At 36.1% G+C, this 21,663-nt stretch overlaps 1 protein-coding gene across 1 annotated transcript in view; it reads right to left on the bottom strand.

Annotated features, from left to right (window-relative positions):
• IL1RAPL1 (interleukin 1 receptor accessory protein like 1) overlaps nucleotides 1–21,663 on the bottom strand; it is a 1,371,738-nt gene that overhangs the window by 664,462 nt on the left and 685,613 nt on the right. Inside the window, exon 3 of the mRNA XM_008959191.5 lies at nucleotides 7,491–7,770. Coding sequence (XP_008957439.2) covers nucleotides 7,491–7,770 — 280 coding nt within the window. The remainder of the gene's footprint in view (nucleotides 1–7,490; nucleotides 7,771–21,663) is intronic.

Raw genomic sequence — 21,663 nt, 5'->3', positions numbered from 1 at the left:
AGTGGACTCCAGCCACAAGTGACCACAGGCAAGATCACTGGAAGAACCACCTAGCTGAGTCCAGCCCACATTGCAGAATCACGTGCAAATAAAATGGTTATTGTTTTAAGGCACTAAGTTTTAGTGTGTTTTCCCCCCAGAATAGGCAGAAGAAACAATTGTTTTTGAAGTAATTATAGGAAAGATAGAAAGAAAGTAAACATAAACTGGATTTTCATCCAGAAATAAATATGTATTGTTCAGGTAGGCAATGAAAATATTGAATTTCAAATGAAGGAACAAAGTGAAAAAATGATAAGAATTCATGCCTTAATCTGTGAAGAGCAGACAGGATAGTGAGAACATGACATGTTGCCATGTCATTCTTCAAGTTCTGAGGTCTTTCTCAGAGGTATTTCTTCCATCTTTCAGAGACTTCTTATGCTTGTTTGCTGTTACATGCAGACTTTTTAGTTGTAAGAAGGAAGACTTAAGAGGAACGGGGCTACTCTATCTCGGCAGAATTCCACTGAATTCTAAACTATTTTCATAGTATCTGCAGCAATTTATTACACACTTATTTTCTCTTAGGTAAACTACTTGAAAGTAAAAGCTTCTCTTTAAATCTTTTAAATCCTACCATTAGCATAGAATGAGTGAATAAATGGATTTTCTTTAACTACTTTTTGACAGATGCTTACTTACTATGTTCTTTCAATGAGAAAAAAGAGTTACATAGTCCCAAAAGGAAAAATCAAGACTTGAGAAAATGAACTACATGCTAGATATAACACATTATAGATATGTCATTTGAAAAAAATGTTTTTAAAATGTTAACACAAAAATCAATCACATTTTCACATAGTAACAATGTGCATGTCGAAACCAAAATTAAACAGAAGATATCATTTACAAACATTCCAAAGAAAATGAAATACTTAGTTAAAATTTTAACAAAATGTTTATAGGATTTGTATGCTGATGAAAGAAACCAAAGAAGGAAATCCTAAATACATGGAGGCACATACTGTACTCACAGATAGTGAGACTCAATATGGTAAAGATATCAATTCTCCTCAAATTGATCCATAGGCTTAATGAAACTGCTATCAAAATTCTAGTAAGGATTTTTGTAGACATAGACAAACTTATGCTATAATTTACATGAAAAATAACAGGCCCTATAATAGCTAAACACAATCTTTAAAAAGACATATAAAGTAGGAGGAATCACTCTAGTTGATATTTTCACCACCATATAGCTATACTAATCAATACAGTTTGGTATTGGCAGAGGGATAGACAAAGGTATGGAATAAAAAACACAGAAATTAACCCACAAAAATATGCTCAATGGATTTTGAATAAAGATGCAAAAGCAATTCAATGGAGGAAGCATAGCCTTTTCAACAAATGGTGCTGGGACAACTGGACATCCATCCCCATAAAACTAAGACTTAACCTAAACAAACATCAGTCCTGAAATAAATATTAATTCAAAATTAAGATTTCATGATGAAAATGCCAAAAGTAATTGCGACAAAAGCAAAAATTGACAAATGGGATCTAATTAAACTAAAGAGCTTTTGCACAGCAAAAGAAACTATCATCAGAGTGAACAGACAACCTAAGGAATAGGAGAAAATTTTTGCAATCTGTCCACTTGACAAAGGTCTAATATCCAGAGTCTACAAGGAACTTAAAAAAACTTATGAGAAAAAAACAAACAACTCCATTAAAAAGTGGGCAAAGGATATGAACAGATACTTCTCAAAAGAAGACATTTAAGCGGCCAACAAACAGATGAAAAAACGTTCAACATTACTTATCATTAGAGAAATGCAAATCAAAACCACAGTGAGGTACCATCTCACACCAGTCAGAATGGCGATTATTAAAAAGTCAAGAAACAACAGATGCTGGCGAGGTTACAGAAAAAAAGGAATGCTTTTACACTGTGGGTAGGAATGTAAATTAGTTCAACCATTGTGGAAGACAGTGTGGCGATTCCTCAAAGATATAGAAACAGAAATACCATTTGATGCAGCAATCCCATTACTGAGTATATTCCCAAATGAATATAAATCATTCTATTATAAAGATAAATGCATGAATATGTTCATTGCAGCACTATTCACAATAGCAAAAACATGCAATCAACCCAAATGCCCATCAATGATAGACGGGATAAAGAAAATGTGGTACATATACACCATGGAATACTATGCTGCCATAAAGAAGAATGAGCTTAGGTCCTTTGCAGGGACATGGATGGAGCTGGAAGCCAGTATCCTCAGTAAACTAATGCAGGAACAGGAAACCAAACTCCACATATTCTCGCTTATAAGTAGGAACTGAACGATGAGAACACATGAACATAGGGAGGGGAACAACACACACTGGGGCCTGCTGGGGCTGGGCAGGTGGGCTGGGGGAGGGAGAGCATCAGGAAAAATAGCTGATGCATGCTGTACTTAATACCTAGGTGATGGGTTGATAGGTGCAGCAAACCACCATGGCACACGTTTACCTATGTAACAAATCTGCACATCCTGCACATGTGCCCCAGGACTTAAAATAAATAAATAAATAAATACATAAAAATAAAAAATAAAAAATAAAATAAGCATTTTTTCAAAAAATAGATTAATTCAAAATTAATTACAGACTTAAATGTAAAATGTAAAGCAACTGAATTTTTAACAATTTTTTAAATCTTAAAAATAAAAAATAAAACAAGGAAAAATCTTCAGGACTTAGCACTTGGCAGAATTTTTAGACTTCACACCAAAAGCATGGTCCATAACTGGAAAAATTCACAAATTGAAACTTGTCATAATTAAAAACTTCTGCTTTGCAAAAGACCCTGTTAGAAGGACAAAAAGATAACCTACAGGCAGTCAGAAAACATTGGCAAACTACATCTCCAAAAAGAATTAATATTTAGAACATACAAAGAATTCTCAAAATTCAATGAGGAGGACATAAATAATTCAATTATAAAATGTACAAAAATATGGACATTTTACTGACAAGAAGAGAGATGGCAAATCAACACATGAAAATTTTAATCATTAGCCATTAGGAAAATGCAAATGAAAATCATAATGAGTTATCACAATATGCCTACCAGAATGGCTACAATTAAAAGTAGTGACAATCGCAAATGCTGCAAGGATGTGGAGAAATCATACATTGCTGGTGGGAACATCAGATGCTATAGCTACTTTGAAAAATAGTTTGGTTCTTTCTCATAAAACTAAGCACACAACTACCATTCAATCCATGTTCACTCTTGCGCATTTATTCCAGAAAAATAAACTTATGTTCACCAAAAATTGAATATGAATGTTCACAGAAGTTTCCTTTTTAATATCCCCAAACTGGAAATAATAGAGATGCCCTTCAACAAGTGAATAAATATGGTGGTAGTCCATACCATGGAATACTACACAGCAATAAAAAGGAATGAACTATGGATATGTACAACAACTTGGATGGATTTCAAAGGAATTATGCTGAGTGAAAAATCCAATTCCATGAGGTTCTATACTGTATGATTTCATTAATATTGCATTAATAAATTAACAAAACTATAAATATAAAGAATAGATTAGTGGTTGACAGGGGTTTGGGATTGGGGTTGGGTAGAGATGGATGTAGCTATAAAAGAACAATAGGAGGGGCCCTTGAGGTGATGGCATTGTTTTGTATCTTGACTGTATCAATGTCAATATCCCGATTATGATATTGTACCACAGTTTTACAAAATGCTACCACCGAGCAAATCTGGGTATGGCATCTCTCTATGTTATGTCTTGCAACTGAATATGAACCTGCAATTATCTCAAAAATAAAATTTTAATTAAAAATAGGGTGCCAAATAACTTAGCATGCTACCATTTGGGGGGCACTGGAATGCTTCCACATATACCAGCTAGCTTTGCATATGAAACTGCTAATAGGGCATAACTATGAAAAGGGGAATTAAAAAGTTGGAGGTCAAGAATACGGAACTATTATTTTATTTTATTTCATTTCATTTTTAAGAGACAAGGTCTTGCTCTGTTGCCCAGGCAGAAGTGCAGTGGTGTGATCATAGCTCACTGCAGCCTCAAACTCCTGGCCTCAAGAAATCCTCCCACCTTATCCTCCTGAGTAGCTAGGACTATAGGTGCACACCACCACACCAGGCTAATTTTTAAACAGTTTTATTTTTGTAGACACGGGGTCTCACTGTGTTACGCAGGCTGGTCTTGGACTCCTGGCCTCAAGCAATCCACCTGCCTCTGCCTCCCAAAGTGCTGGGATTACAGGTGTGAGCCACCACACCTGGCCACCAAATTTTTATTTTTTTAAAAGTAAACTTGTTTTTATATATGGCCATAAAATAAGACAAAAGAAATTGTTACATAGCTTTCCTTCATTCACTTTTTCATGTAAAAAATAAAATATAAATTTAAGAATGAGTAAACTGAGTAAAGAGCCAGTAAGTATGGAGCAAAGAATTGTGCGGTATTATTCTGTCCAAAATAGATATTACAGAAGGAAATAAGAAAGTTCTTGTTCATTATAATGATAGGAGTCTTAGGTGTTTCCATTATGTATGCCATTTAATTGCATATATTTAAGTGTAAATGGAAATTAGTTGTATATGAAAAGCTTGATAAACAATTTCATTGACAAGTTAATACTCAGAATATTTATCAGAAAGACTAGAACCTTAGAATGGATGCTAACATTTTCAAGCCTCTAAAATTCTTTGCAAGTGGATTATTTAAAAACTAATGGTGACAGTTTAGTGGCCTGATAGCTAACAATATGCCAAAATGTCAGTGACTCAACTGACAGCCCTTGAGCTCCTCTCACGTCAACACCAAGCCGTGCTATTTCAAATGCTGTTTGTAAAGACTTTTGAGTACCCCTTTCCAAATTGGAAAAGGAAGCTGTAACAACACTCCCTTCAAATTGATTGGCATATTTGAATTTCAGTGACAAAAGTATCTCTTCCTGCAGTTTATCCCTTTCTCTAGATTGCCACTTGACACACATAAACTTTAAAGTATTTGTCTTTTAGTTTCACCTTTTATTAAAATGTAGACATATGAACATATGGCAAGTGTCATCATTTTGGAAACTTTTCAATCTTTCATTCGTTATTGCAACTGGTAATTCAGAGGCTTTTTTTTTTTTTTTTTTTTTTTTGAGACGGAGTTTGGCTCTTGTTGCCAGTGCAATGGCGCGATCTCGGCTCACTGCAACCTCTGCCTCATGGGTTCAAGTGATTCTCCTGCCTCAGCCTCCCGAGTAGCTGGGATTACAGGCATGCACCATCATGCCCGGCTAATTTTGTATTTTTAGGAGAGATGGGGTGTCTCCATGTTGGTCAGGCTGGTCTCGAACTCCCGACCTCAGGTGATCTGCCCACCTCGGCCTCCCAAAGTGCTGGGATTACAGGCATGAGCCACGGTGCCCAGCCCTTCCAGAGGCATTTTAATGCAGTTTCTCAGAGTATTGGATCACAGTGTATATTTAAATACATCAGAGAATTGCAACCTCAGTGTTTTCAAAATTCAGATTACTAATGTGAACACATCATTATTTTTCCATCAATAATAAGTGACGAAATGTAGTATTATACTATGGACATCCAACTCAATTCTAATGTCAGATAAATGAGGACACACATTTGCCTATCTTGAAGAATCACCTTACGACATGCATGAACAATCAGAAATAATGATTTTTAAAAAGAAACACAGCAGATGTGAAATTAAAATCTAATTACTATTGGTCAAATGGGAACAGCTAGTCCAAACAGTATTCTTTAACTGTACTAGTATGACAGTTATTGATCTGTACCCCTACAAAACCTCTACTTTTATTAAGAGTTATGTTTAATCATAAAAGGATTAGTAAACCCTAAGAGAAAGAAGAAGAGTTGCCAAAGGAATGATGCATTTGTTTGCTTATTTATTTATTTTTGAGACAGGGTCTCGCTCTGTTGCCCAGGCTGGAGTACAGTGATGTAATCTTGGCTCACTGCAACCTCCGCCTCCTGGGTTCAAGCGATTCTTTTGCCTCAGCCTCCCAAGTAGCTGGGATCACAGGCACATGCCACCATCCTCGGCTAATTTTTTTTATTTTTAGTAGAGATGGGGTTTTGCCATGTTGGCCAGGCCGGTCTCGAACTCCTCACCTCAAGTGATCTGCCTGCCTCAGCCTCCCAAAGTTCTGGGATTACAGGCGTGAGCCACCATGCCCGGCCAGATGCATTTGTTCTTTTAAAATCCATTAGGCATTTTTCCCAAGCACAACTCTTTACTTATATTCATTTATATTTTCCAACATTAACTCTAACATAATATATGTTGCCGGTGTTAGAAAGATACATTTCTGTTTAACTTTTATGCAACTTGACCTATTTCAATGTCCTAGCACACCCGTAGCCATGGCTCAGCTTACAGGTAATTATTAGAGATGACGGTGAGAGGGAGGCATGATATTTATGACAGAGGAATGTTAGCTGCTGATCAGGATTTCAGGAGCGGTGAATTTTTATTTGAAAAAGACACTAGGTGATTCTGAGACTTTCTCTGAGTTATGGGAATCCATTACTTTAGATTCTTCTTTATTTCTCTGAATAAGCCCAAATACAGAAAGCCAAATAAATAGATTTAAACACACCCTCTATATGACTATACCCAGCTTCGCTAATGTTCTAATAGTCCAATGACATACACGATCATTCATGAAGGGTGTGATTCACAATCTATGAGGGGCTAAATGCTTAAACTGAGGTTTTTAACTGCGAATGTGTTACATGGGCATTGCTTCAATGCATTATCTTTAAACAAACTGCATATGCCTCTTCCAGAAGCTGACAAAGATGTGTAGATGTATGGTGGGTATCCTTGGGGATACAGGAACTGAATTTGTTATTAACTTTGGTATTGGCCCTGAAAGACTTGGGAAAATTTTTGTATTGACCCAGAAGTTTTGGTTAGCAAAGCAATCTGGAACACAACCTTCATATTCTCTAACATGGTAATTCTCTCTTCCTCTCCCTGTGTACATACACACATTACCTAAATCATCTTTGCAAATGTGTGTGAACCAGAAGTATCCATGCTCTATCTGTCTGTGAAGGGCAATAGCAAAATGTTACAACTCATTTAGCAAGAAACTATGCATCCTTTCTGCAAGTCTTTGCTTACATTTTATTTGCACCATTTTACTTCCTCTATAAATTTTATTTCATAGTTTTTAGTAATTCTTGGTAACATAAGTAGCTACCCAGATGGTATCGCTTTTCTCCATAAGCTAGAAATAATGTCTAATATAAATTCCAATCCCATCTTTTTATGATTTTGATTCTAAATTTTAGAAAGCAGCAACACATGCAAATATTGAGACAACGGCTTTAGGCAAAAGAGATAGCAGCAACATTTAAGTACGAGAAAGCAGCCTGTGCTTTCTTTGATTCAGCAGTAATAGAATTAAAGGGATACCTGATGACACAGGCGTAGAGACCGCTGTCCTGTAGCAATGTTGGCCGGAACCAAATGGAGTCTTCTTCTTTGCTCATTCTACTTCCATCAAAGGCTATTGGCTCTTCAAAGTCTCCAGGACCAGAACTTTTGTACCACATCAAACTGAGTCCAGCACTTTGGGCAAGGGAGTAATTTGTTCTGATATAACCATAAAAGAGTGCACATTTGATTCGAACAGGCTCTCCCACCAAAACTTGATATTTCTTGATATCGATAGACCAGTCAGTGCATCCATCGGCTATCGTAAAAAAAGAGACAGAGAAAGAGAGGAAAAACATTAGAGGCAAAAAAAAAAATAAGCAATTAGATTATTCATTCATCCAACAAATATTTACTGAGCATCCATATTGGGTCAGATTTTATTCTAGGCACAGAGCACATAGCAATGAATCAAACTGAGAATGGCCCTGCAAAGTAGTGGACTCTGCTAACAAACAATATATCCTTCACTGAGTCTGCTTCTGCTGTTATTTATTATTTGTTTATATCAGTGTGCTGGTTATTGATTTATTGCCTCTTAGTTCTAAATGTACCTTTCTGCCTGCTCGGTAAAAATAGATCTGGGCCTTTGAGATATGTTTTTCTTTACTAGCTGGCACCGAAGCTTTGTGGGGAGAGGGCACTGGTGAGACATTTCAGGAAGAAAGGGATTTGCTTCCTATTTTCAATGTGCTCACTTGGCAGGCTCTTACAGGGTGCAAGCCTTCTTCAGCACCTGGCTCCTACAGTGCTTGGCAACCAGCAGCTTGGCGATGTTTCCCAGGTACCTTAGAGGGAGGGTCTCTGTTAACTTGAAGAAGACAGATTTCTGACAAGTTCTGCTAGTATAGCAACTTAGTGATTTCTGCCATTCGGTAAGCTATGGTTGTACCTTCCCAATAAAGTGCGGATCTCTGCTTTGGGGATGAAAACATAGGGACTTTTTCTCAGGTGTGCTATCTCAGCCCTAGGGCTAATGGTAGCCATTCCTCTATTATTTATGGTTCTCTTTTGCTATAGACTGAATGTTTGTGCCCTCCCCTGAAAATCCATATGTTGACGCCTTAACCCTCAATATGACAGTATGTGGAGATGAGGCCTTTCTTTGGGAGGTAATTAGGGTTAGATGAGGAGGGTCATGAGAACGAGGCTCTTGATGGGATTAGTGCCCTTATAAGAAGAGACACCAGAGAGCTTGCTCTTTCTCTCCATCGTGATTACAAAAAAGAGATCATGTGAGCACAGAGCAAGAAGGTAGCCATCCAAAAGCCAGAAACCAAATTGGCTGGTACCTTGATCTTGGACTTCCCAGTCACCAGAACTGTGAGAAAGAAATATCTTTTGTTTAAGCCACTCAGTTTATAGTATTTTGTTATGGCAGCCTGAGCAAACTAATACATCTTTCTTTTATGCTAGCCAATCCCTTCATTACTATAATCCCCTGTTACATTTAATAATTATTTGTAAAAACTTTCACTGTTCAAATGACTGTGTTTTTTTCTCTAACTGGACCCAAACTGATACAATTGAGAATAAATGTTTTACAGCCAAACAATACAGAAATCAATAAAAGTGAGTTGAGCTCTGGTAGTGGTTTTTTCCCAGCCAGAGACAGAGGTAAACAGTCACTTTGCTCTGACTTCTGGGAGAATCAGAGAAGTGTAAACAAGAAACCATGGTGGGAAATGTGGAGGATGGGGGTGGGGTATGATTGGGTTTTCTGTGTTTTCTGCAGGTACCATCTTCCAAATGACATCTTGACACCATTTTTTGATCACCCCTCTCCCTGCACATGCATACAAAACAACAGGTTCCCATAGGGTAGGTACATCAACATTATCATCATCAACAGAGAAGTTGTGAATTTTACTGTTTAGAGAGGGCAGTTGCCCAACACTTAGCAAGAAAATCAATTTGGCATTACTCAGAGTATACAAATGTTGAGCAAAAGGGCAAAGACTGAGAAAACAGGACCTCTGACAGTAATAACATTTGAATATTGCAAGCAGGGTTAAACTCACTACAAATTAATAAGAGGGCAATCTAACAGCTCTGAGAACAGGATAAATAATATAATATTCAAGAGAAGAAAAATGGTCTAGATGAAAAAGAGGATGTACATTACAGCAGAGAAGACACATAATAACGTGGAATTAATTATCCACATTTATTATCTTAAAATTATATCTAACATCTACTAAGCACTTAACGATGTGCCAGGAGTCTATAAACTTTCATTTACTATTCACAGAAATATAAACTGAGGCATTTGAACTTGCTCTTCCCTCTGCCTGGAACATTTCTCGCCAACCAGCTGCATGGCTTTCTCTTTCTTTCTTGCCAAATATCACCTCCTCAGAGAGGCCTTTTGCCTTCCCATCCTGGTCACTTGATCCAGAGTATGCCTTGGTATTTTTTTCACAAGACCTATTGCTATTTGATGTTATATTATGCATCCACTTTGCTTTCTGTCTCCCCAGTTGAATGTAAACCCCTTGAGAGCAGGGACTTTGTCCTTCTCACTTCCCTTTTTAGCCACAGTGCCTAGAATTGTGCCTGCTAACCAGCTCAGCATACATTTACTAAATGAATAAATGAATGAATGCATGAATAAATAAGCAAAATAAACAATCGAATTACCAAATTATACAGTTGAAGAAACTCCATGCCAGCTAATAAGGGTGAGTGCTGGGGTTCTCACCCAGCTTTATCTGAACCTAGAATTAATTCTCCCTACTGTCACATATTGTTTTTTAATAAAGGTGTCAATTTCACAGCATTCTTTGATTTAGTTCATTTCAATTACCAAATTTGGGTTTAAAATTTTTACAAAAGGGCTGTATTGAGGTACTATCTAGAGTAAATATGCTGGAAGCTTGGTGGGCATCATCAATGTCTGAGTCATTGTCATAATTGCTGTCATGACTACTGTAGAGTTGGCATACCACGTTAAACAGGAGGAAAAAACTACACAGAGATGTCCAAGTTATATAATTGCATATAATATTTATCAAAACAGTTTTGTATATTTTCCCATTACATAAAATGAATCCTAGGTGGTAATTTTTTAAACAGTTATAATTTTGATTATAAGTGTATAATTATTTTGTTTTACCACTATGTAAATTACAATAGAATCAAGTTAATATAACTGACTATCTGTCATGGAGGGTATCGCTGCTAGTGAAAAAGGTTGAAATACCTTCAAGGTAGCAGTATATAAACAGTAAGATAAAATTATTCGAGTCTCAGAAGATTTGTAGTATAAAACAAAATGCTTGAAGGTAAGCAAAAAGATTTAGTCTAGAAAGTTTTAAAAAGTTAGTAACAAATTAGATCAAGAGAATAGAGAGAGAGTTGTGTTGGGAATGCATATAGATATTACTACACACTTTCAGAATATGCTTTCTGAGAAAATGTTGGAAGAAAATCACAAATATTCCTGAAAATTACTCTTATTCCATACCTAAATATCAGTCAGGAAAAAAGTTTCATACAGTTCAACGTCATGTGCCAAAGAAAAGTTAAAGGCAAAATGAAGAAATGGCACTTTGGACATTAGAGACACTTGGTGTTCATTTCAATATGGAAACAGATGGAGGATCTATGGCTTAGGAGGTTTTACTACCATTAAACTAAATGCATCCTGTTAAAAAATAAACTTAAAATGGTTCAATAATTCCTGGGAAAAGATGGTAAATACTATAAAGAACAGTTCAAGGCATAGTCAAATTATTTGAATAAAATCTTTTTTTTTTTTTTTTTTTTTTTTTTTTTTTTTTGAGATGGAGTCTTGCTCTGTCGCCCAGGCTGGAGTGCAGTGGCACGATCTTGGCTCACTGCAACCTCCGCCTCCCAGGTTCAAGCGATTCTCCTGCCTCAGCCTCCTGACTAGCTGGGACTACAGGCGCACGCCACCATGCCCAGCTAATTTTTGTATTTTTAGTAGAGACGTGGTTTCACCATGTTGGTCAGACTGGCATCAAACTCCTGATCTCGGATCTGCCCACCCTGGTCTCCCAAAGTGCTGGGATTACAGGTGTGAGCCACCAAGCCCGGCCTGCATAAAATCATTTAAACAAATGATGGACCTATGTCTCTCTTCAATAGTTACAATAAAACATTTTACTAAATGAAAGAAGTGATGAAGGAGATATATTTTTTTCCTTTGTTAACGTTTTGCCTCATCTGCACACATGTTCTCTCTCACACCTTGTATATTATATTATTGTTTCTAAACCAGCTGAAAAGAAATTAGAGACATAATGATATTTCATCCCCAAATACGTCAGTATGTATCCCCTTGTGAATAAAGACTTTAAAAATATAGCCACAAAGTACATTTTTTAACCTTGTGTAGTGAGACTTTTCAAATCTTAAAAGGATATGTGATAACTTAAAATCTAACTCTTGATGAACAGAATTGCTGTTGATCCATTCAGTTTTTTCTTACTTCAGCACACAAGCTTTGTTGGCTTGGGAACAATCATTCCAAAAGCATATTTCTAGACACTGTTGATTTCAGTACACATTAATTGTATGTAATTCATATAACTTTTATTGTTATTGTTTTTTAAAATTATCATCAGGTAATTGTGGATGCTGGTAGTACCTAATCTGTTTTTCTCCCTTTTGGAATAAAATACCTTTCTGTAAGTCTCTCTCAGAAAATTTGCTATTGGTACTCTCCTTCCCTGATGGGAGGATTCTATGGAAATACTCCAGTTCAACATATCTCTGCAGTACACGTTCTTTCACAGCCAATGGGAGTTTATGAAGGAAGCCATGAAGTTACATTGGGGAGTGGGAGTAAGAAGTACCATATTCATTCATTTTTGTTACCTCTCATAAAGTTCTGGGAGCATATATGAAGACAGTAATGGAATTAAGATTCAGAAGTAATTCCTTCACTACTGATGTACTATGAAGAAAACTACATATATTGGCTATTATCAATATATTCAAATAAGAGTAGAAAAAGTATTTTTAATTAAGTCACTGTTACTACCTATGTAAAAGCTAAAAATATGTTCATGGTAACAAACTTGAAGTTTGAATTCTTTCAAAAAAGTCTAATGATATAATTTATACATGTTGCATACTAATATGAAAACAAAATACTATAGTTATAGAAGGATAAATTATGTTACTTTAAGGTAAAGTTGAGCATCCCTAATCAGAAAATCTGAAACCCAAAATGCTCCAAAATTCAAAACTTTTTGAGTGCCAGCCAACATGATGCCACAAATGGAAAATTCTACACCTGACTTCACGTGATGGGTTACAGTCAAAATGTAGATTCACAGAACACAATTTATTTAGCATCCCCAAGGAAAATATAAAATTACCTTCAGGCTATGTGTATAAGCTATATATGAAACATAAATCAATTTTATGTTCAGACTTGGGTCCCATTTCCAAGATATCTCATTATATACTGTATATGCAAGTATTCTAAAATTTGAAAAAGATCTGATATCCAAAACACTTCTGGTCCCACGCATTTCAGAAAAAAAGGATACTCAACCTGTGTCTACTTGGATAGATATCTTGGAATAATAACTAAAAAGTAGGGAGAGCGACTCTCACTTTGCAGCAGCAACTCTTGTTGTTGGAGAAACAAACAAACAAACCCAAACTTCTAAGTTTGCCTTTTTAAAGCTCTACACTTGACTTCGGCCTGAGAAAAAGTCTTCATAAGGGTTGCTCTTCCTTGTATGTGTCTATATGTGAACAAATCCTCAATGTTTTAGGTTAATTTTCTCTGAACAATTCTTTAACTGTTAATCTGAAGGTCCCATGCATCTGTGTGGGATCATGTTATTCCTGCCTTGCATTAAGTAAATTCAGCTTAAGACTTGTTTTTGAATCTTCTTTTTTTACTTCTCTTAGTGTTTAGAAGTGACATGAGAAAGTACCTAACACAGTACACGGAACATAGGGGATGTTCTGCTTTCCATTCCCACACTGAACAGGAGCAGAAAAAGCCCTGCTATTTCAGCAAACACAAACAGATGCACGTCATCCTACAAGAAAATCTGGATTCTTATTTTCTTTTATTAGCCTTCGCATAAGAAACTGATACAGATAGGTAAAATCTTGGTACACATGGTCCATCTTTGACTTTGAAGACTTTTTTCATTCTTTTGACTATTTAGTTACCCTATGTTCTTTAGTGAATACATACTTTCATTAGCATGTATCATATTAAATCATTATTTGCTTACATGTATTTCATTGATCACTGAAGTGTGGTGTACTCTGAGAAGTGGGACTTTACCGTATCTCTATCGCCATCTCTATGTCTATCTCTATCTTTCTCTATCTTTATCTCTATTTCTATATCTGCCTAGCTATCTGTTTATCTATCTATGTATCTATCATCTACATATCTAAATCTCAAACTGGACCCAGCAGCATGTGCCTGTAGTCCCAGCTACTCAAAAGGCTGATGTGGGAGGATTCTTTAAGCCCAGGAGTTCTAGTCTCGTCTGGGCAACATAGCAAGACCCTATCTTTAAAAAAGAAAAAAAAAACCTCATTTAGCTCTAATTATAAATTTAGAGCTATTTCCATATCTATATATATTTGGGGCACAATAGGCAATCAATAAATGTGTGTTGAATAAATTAGTGATTAACTAAATAACTGTTCACTTAAATGAGTATTGAAAATGTATATCTTTGGTGTTAACACAATCGCTTATAACTATTGTTTGTAGATATTTTTAACCCTAATAATTAAAAAATAGCAGTATGCATTTTTCCTTTATAATATTGCAAAGTGATACAATTTTCTAACTCAGAATAATTTGATTTCACAAAATTGAGTGTACTTCAGAACTCAATAAATCCTTGTTGATATATTAAACATAGTTTACTGAATTAAGCATACTATTATATTGTTTATTTAGCTCATGTATGTCTCCTGGAAAACCCTCTATTTGGGTAAAAACTGATAGGAATATGTTCAGACAGATAGGTCAAAAAGTATTGCCAGCTTCAGGCATTTTATTCCTTTGGGACACTTGTTGGACACTGGATTAAATATCAACATGATGAGCAACAGACCAAACAAACACTGATAAAATTTAATCCTTTTCCCAATTTAGAGGAGCCTCACAGGGAAGGCCTGTTAGATGGCAGGACACCCAGCCAGCAAAATGATCCTTTAAAGAGAAAGTAACAGGGTTCAAGGCACAGATTTACTTTTATTTTGTTTTTGTTTTAGAGCAGACAAAAGAACAGAATTACACTTTTCAAGATAGTAAGTTACAAAAGGTCTTTAAATTTTATAACAATCCCAAATGGACTAATGGATTGTTTTCAGCAATGAACATATAAAATAATCATGCATTAAAGTTCAAGTCATATATTGGTGTGAGACAACATGTTATAGACCGCATATGATGTGCAACTCACTCTTCTATGACAAAGATTACTAAGACTTGCATCACCCTTGAAGATATCATCTATAAGTGGGAACAGACTTGTCAAAAACCATGTATAGCACAAGAAAAACGAATAATTTCTGAGAGCAAAGATAACATTACTGAGGAAACACAAAGCAAGAAGTTTGTTTTACCTCTCAACCCAGAACTGTTTTCCATTTCACAGATGAAATAATGGAGCAGGAAATATGTCTAGGAAGATCAAAAAGGATTTAAGAAAGAGATGAAATTAAAAATGTGCTTCGTTCAAAACCTGATAATTTGGAAGAGAAAATTGCAAGCCAATGGTTTATCCCAGTTAATAGGACAGTATATGGTAAGGTTCTGAAATAGTGGAGTGGTGAGGAGTACAGAAGAGTGTAAGGAGGTGAAAATAAGTGCAGAAAAGACAGGTTTGGCAAGACACCATGCCAAAAAACTTGAACTTAATTCTGTAGCCCCGTAGTTTTCAAGTTTTCGTGTGCATCAGAATCACCTGGAGGACTTTTTAAAACACAGAGTTTTGTGCTCCCCTCTCAGAGTTTCAGATTCAGAAGGTCTGGATTGGGACCTAAGGATCTGCGTTACTACAAAGTAGTTACTACAAAGCAGGTGATGCTGCTGGTCCAGGGATGACACTTTGAAACCCACTGCTAAAACCAATGTTGACAGGGGTAAATGTCTGCAAACGAAGTGTTATTATCTGATTCACATTTTAGAAATACCACTTTCAGGACAATATCAAGGATGGATTGGAAGGGGATAGCTAGGAGTAAGGAGACAACTCAGAAAGTTCTTAAAATAGAGGTTAAAAAAAAAGAAGTAGCAAAGGATATGACAAGGAAATGTGGGAAGAATTGTAGTCAGAATCAACAGGATGCTGAAATTGATCAGAAGGGCGAGATGAAGGAGAAGGAGGAGTCTAGGATGACTCTGAGATTTCAAATCAGGATTCCAGAGAAGATTGTGGCACTATTAATGGAAATGAGGAGCAAAAGCAGATTCAAGGCGAGAGATAAGTGTTGTTGGGGTCAAAGTCTTGTTTGTTAGCTTACTACACATTTTCTGCCTTCATTACAGGTGTTTATACAGCAGAACGTTATTGCTTGTACTTTCTGGTATGTGCAACAAAAGCACTGCCATGTATCCTTTTCATATTGTGAGCTCTGCTGGACATTCAAGCCCCTGGCATTAGAGAAAAATGTAAGGAAAATAAGAATGAAGTCTGTTGTGTATTTTAATATGCATATGCTTTCACATGAATAATATCATACAGATTAATTGCCTATTTGATTAACTTCTTACAGAGATTGTAGAGGAAAATTAGACACACACAGCTTGTGTACTGCTCCGCCAAGTGAATTTCTAAGTGAGAACTTTTAAAAAGGTTAGAACCATTTTTTAAGTGATGCCAAGTCTATTTTTATCAGAGAAGAAGTCTCATGAAATATATAATATATTGTAAACAGATTAGCTTCACATACAACTGTTTTGGGCATTAATCTACATTCATATGTGTAATCACATATCTATTATGATTGGTATCTGTTGACATACTGCATTTTGTTCAGGGTATTACAAAAATGTATCTGTGTACCTCCTTCAGGACCTTTCCTTCTCATTTTTGTCATACATATAATAATATCCATCCATGTTATCGGTTTAGTATTTCTTCATTTTCATAGCATTTTCATAAACACTCTCAGACTCAAGTAAGAAAAAAGGGGTGATAACTTGAGGAAAAAATCATGGGGATATTTATGTAACTTTGCATGTGTTTTTTTTCCAGCTGTATTGAGGTATAATTTACAAATAAAAATTGTATATATTTAAGGCATACAATGTGATGTTTTAAGATACATATATATGTGTTGTGAAATGATTAACAAATTCAAGTATAGAAGATTGCCTTGATGGGCACCGGCAACCCCACTCCCACCATGCCCCCACTCCTGCCAGTGCGAATACATGCATGGATGCCACCAACCCTGCTTCTGCCACCACCGGTGTGAATCTGTGTATGGGCACAGGAAACCCTGCCTCTGCAAGTGCCCTACTCCCACCACTGCAGGTGCAAATGCTAGCACAGATGACAGCAACCCTGCCCCCACTGGTGCCCCTCCTCAGCTGAAAAATGTGCACCCTACCACACATGCTGTGGCTGCTGGCACACCTGAGTGAGCACAGATCCCACTGCTACCACTGGACAAAGCGCTTTAGCTGGCACTCTCCATCAGCGTGTTGTGGCCAGCGGACCAAGAACACTTAGGTCCCTCCAGTACAGCAAGTTCTTAACTTCAAGGGGCTAGAGAGCAAAGGCAGGGGCCCGGTAAAAGTCCCTCAGAGTTAGAACACACAGTTCAGGAGTGCTGTGTTGAGCCGTGGCCCCCTAAAATCTTCCAGAAAAGAAGCCAGTTGAAACCCACCTTATACCACAAACAAACCCCCACTGGCATCACAGAAGATAAAAGCAAAAAGCGCCATTCAAAGGACGCAACTTCAAAGACTGAAGGAACGTCAACCCACACAGATGAGAAAGAACCAGGGCAAGATCTCTGGCAACTGAAAGAGCCAGACTGTTTTCTTACCTCCAAACAACTGTACTAGTTCCCCAGCAATGGTTTTTAACTAGGCTGAAATGGCTGAAATGACAGACATATAATTCAGAATATAAATAGGAATGAAAATTATGGAGATTCAGGAGAAAGTTGAAACCCAAACCAAGGGATCTAAGGAATACAATAAAAAGACACAGGAGCTGGAAGGCAAAATAGACATGTTAAGAAAGAACCAAACTGATCAGATAGAGCTGAAAAAATTCACTTCAAGAATTTCATAATACAATCACAAGTATTAACAGCAGAATAGACCAAGCTGAGCAAAGAGCTTGAAGACTGGTTATCTGAATTAAGTCAATCAGACAAAAATAAAGAAAAAAGAATAAAGAAGAATGAACAAAACCTTCAAGAAATATGGAATTATGTAAAGAGACCAAATCTATGACTCACTGCCATCCCTGAAAGACAGAAAGAAAAATCATATTTGAGGACATCATCCATGAAAGTTTCCCTAACCTTGCTAATAGGCCAGCATTCAAGCTCAGGAAATGCAGAGAACCTCTGCAACAATACTGTACAAAACGACCATCCCCAAAACACATAGTTATCAGATTCTCCAAGGTTGAAATAAATGAAAGGATGTTAAAGGCAGCTAGAGAGAAGGGGCAGGTCACCTACAAAGGAACCCCATGAGGCTAACAGTAGACCTTTCAGCAAAAACCCTACAAGCCAGAAGAGACTGGGGGCCTATATTCAGAATTGTTAAAAAAAATTCTAACAAAGAATTTCATATCCAGCCAAACCAAGCCTTTATAAGTGATTGAACCAGGGAGAAACCATATTTTTGAACAGAACAATAACAGAACAGAACCATAGTGAGTTCTGAAATTGAACCAGTAATAAAGCCTGACTACAAGGCTACAGTAACCAAAACAGCATGGCACTGGTACAAAAACAGACACACAGACCAATGGAACAGAATAGAGTCTAGAAATAATGCCACACACCTACAACCATCCGATCTTTGAGAAAGTTGACAAAAACAAGCAATGGGGAAAGACTCCCTATTCAATAAATGGTACTGAAATAACTGGTTTCAATATGCAGAATATTGAACCGGACCCCTTCCTTACACTATGTACAAAAATTAACTCAAGATGAATTAAAGACTTAAATGTAAAGCCTAAAAGTATAAAAACTCTGGAAGATAATCTAGGACATTCCATTCTGGAAATAGGCCCTAGCAAAGATCACATAATAAGGACACCAAAAGCAATTGCAACAAAAGCAAAAGTAAACAAATGGGACCTAATTAAACTAAAGAGCTTCTGCACAGCAAAAATATATAAATAAATAAAAATAAAAAACAAAAAGCAAAAACCAAGCTATCAAGAGAGTAAACATACAACACACAGAATGGGAGAAAGTATTTGCAAACTATGCATCCAACAAAGGTGTAATATCCAGAATCTATAAAGAACCTAAACAAATTAACAAGCAAAAAACAAACAACAGCATTCAAAACTGGGCAAAGGACATGAACAGACACTTTTCAAAAGAAGACATACACACAGCCAACAAGCACATGAAAAAATGCTCAACATTACTAATCCTTAGAGAAATACAAATCAAAACCACAATGAGATATTATTTCACACCAGTCAGAATGGTTATTATTTAAAAGTTAAAAAATAAAAGATGCTGGCAAAGTTGTGGAGAAAAGGGAATGTTTATACACATCTGGTGGGAAGGTAAATTAGTTCAGCTACTGTGGAAAGCAGTGTGGTGATTTCTCAAAGAATTTAAAGCAGAACTATCATTTGATCCAGCAATCCCATTATCGGGTATATATCCAAAGGAATATAAATCGTTCTGTCATAAGGACACATGTATGTATATGTTCATCACAGCACTATTCACAATAACAAAGACATAGAATCAACCTACATGCCCACCAATGGTAGACTGGATAAAGAAAATGTGGTACATATACATCATGGAATACTACACAGCCATAAAGAAGAGTGAGATCACGTCCTTTGCAGCAACATCAATGAAGCTGGAGGTCATCATCCTAAGCAAACTAATGCAGGAACAGAAAACCAAATACTGCCTGTTCTCACTTATAAAGTGGGAGCTAAACATGAAGTATACATGGATACAAAGAATAGAACAACAGATAACAAGGTCTACTTGAGGGTGGAGGGTGGGAGGAGTGTGAACATTGAAAAACTACCTATCAGCTACTATGCTTATTACTTTGGTGATGAAATAACCTGTATAGCAAACTCCCATGACACGCAATTTACCTATATAACAAAGCTGCACATGTAACCCTGAACGTAAAACAGAAGTTTAAAAAAAATTAGTCAATTATCTCCAAAATGTTATATAGATTTAATACAATGACAATCAAGTGGGCATACTAATTCTAAAATTCACATGAAAATGTTAAGTACCTGCTATATTCAAAATAACTTTTTAAAAGAACAAAGCGTGAAGTCTTATGCTACCTGATTTCAAGATTTATCATAGTTACCATAATCAAACTAATCAAACATAATCAAAGTCTTGTCATCAAGATAGAAAAATAGATAAATGTAACAAAATTAGAGTCCAGAAATAGATCCACACATATATTTGCCACTGATTTTCAACAAAGCAAAAAGGCAATTCAGTGCAGACAAGATACTCTTTTAGACAAATGGTGCTGGAGTATTTGGGTACCCATATGAAAAAATCTAAACTTTGATTCATACATTCTACTGTAAACAAAAGTTTTCCTAAAAAGGATCATGGATCCAAATGCAAAGTATAAAACTATAAAACTTTTAGAAAAGACAGGAGAGAATCTTTGTGACTTTGGATTAGGCAAAGGTTTCTTAGATAAGATACCAAAAGCATAACTCATAAAAGAAGAAATGGACTAACTTCACTTCATCTAGCTGCTCCATTCCTAGGTATTTGACTAAGGCAAGAAAACTCTACGTCTATACACTTGCACACAACTGTTCATAGCAGCCTTATTCAGAGTAGCTCCAAATTGGAAACAATGTAAATTTTACCAACAGGTGAATAAGCAAATGATGAATGTAGTCATATAATTAAATACTAGTCAAAAATAAAAATGAACGAATTATTTATACATGTCATGGATGAATCTCAAAATAATTACACCGAGTGAAAAAAGTCAGACAAAACAGAGTACATGCTGTTTTGATTTCATTTATATAAAACTCTAGAAAATGCAAACTATAGTGGCAGAAAGCGAGTCAGTGATTGTCTGGGATAGTGACGAAAGGGAGAGAGCATTACAAAAGGCCAAGAGGAAACTTTTAGTGTGATGGGTATGTTCACAGTCTTGATTGTGGTGATAGTTTCATGAGTTTATATATATGTCAAAACATACCAAATCGCTCACTTTAAATATATGTGATTAATTGTATATCAATTATACCTCAATAAAGCTGTTAAGAATAGGCTCTCTGCCTGCTTGGTTGACAATAGAATGTAGGTGACACACATCAAAAAGAAGACCTATTAGAAGATCACTGCAATAGTTCAGGTGAGAGATGATGGCAGCACAGAAAAAAAAAAAAAAAAAAGAAGGTTGCCTTGAACCTTAAACTCTACTTTCCAGAGTTTTTATTGGCATGATTTCAGGCATTCTTTAAAGAATCAAGGTAAGTAGAAACCTATGTTTAAACAGCAGAAAATTACATTGATTCAATCTTTGTTGCTTTTGGTTTTATTTTCCCCTATCTTTGAGAGTGCAGCTTATGGGTGTGGGGTAAATTCATGTATATTTTAAAGGACTGATAAATTTGAGGTGAAGTACTTATGTGAAAAGCTGTACTGGCCAGCTGTTAATATAAATATCTACTAAATCCAAAGCCAAACGTAAGCTGCCTCAGTGCTACTTAGCAATTAAAAGATCATCAAGTGCTGGTTTATGACTGGTTTACCAGTGAGATTATAGTCTGCATATTAACAACGATTAAACTCAAAACAAGATGAATTTTCTGGCCTAGCAGATGCTATCTCATGATAACACTTAATGCAGTAAATCACTAATATTTAAATAAAAGTTTAAATTCTCAGTGAGTGAAAGTATGTTTTTGTATGGTTAATAAATAGCTTTAAAGAGGAACTTAGGACTTCATGG

The sequence above is a fragment of the Pan paniscus genome, chromosome X, assembly GCF_029289425.2.
Source record: "Pan paniscus chromosome X, NHGRI_mPanPan1-v2.0_pri, whole genome shotgun sequence".
Taxonomy (NCBI): Eukaryota; Metazoa; Chordata; class Mammalia; order Primates; family Hominidae; genus Pan; species Pan paniscus.
The sequence above is the reverse complement of the archived record's forward strand: the minus strand, read 5'-3'. Positions and strand labels throughout refer to the sequence as shown.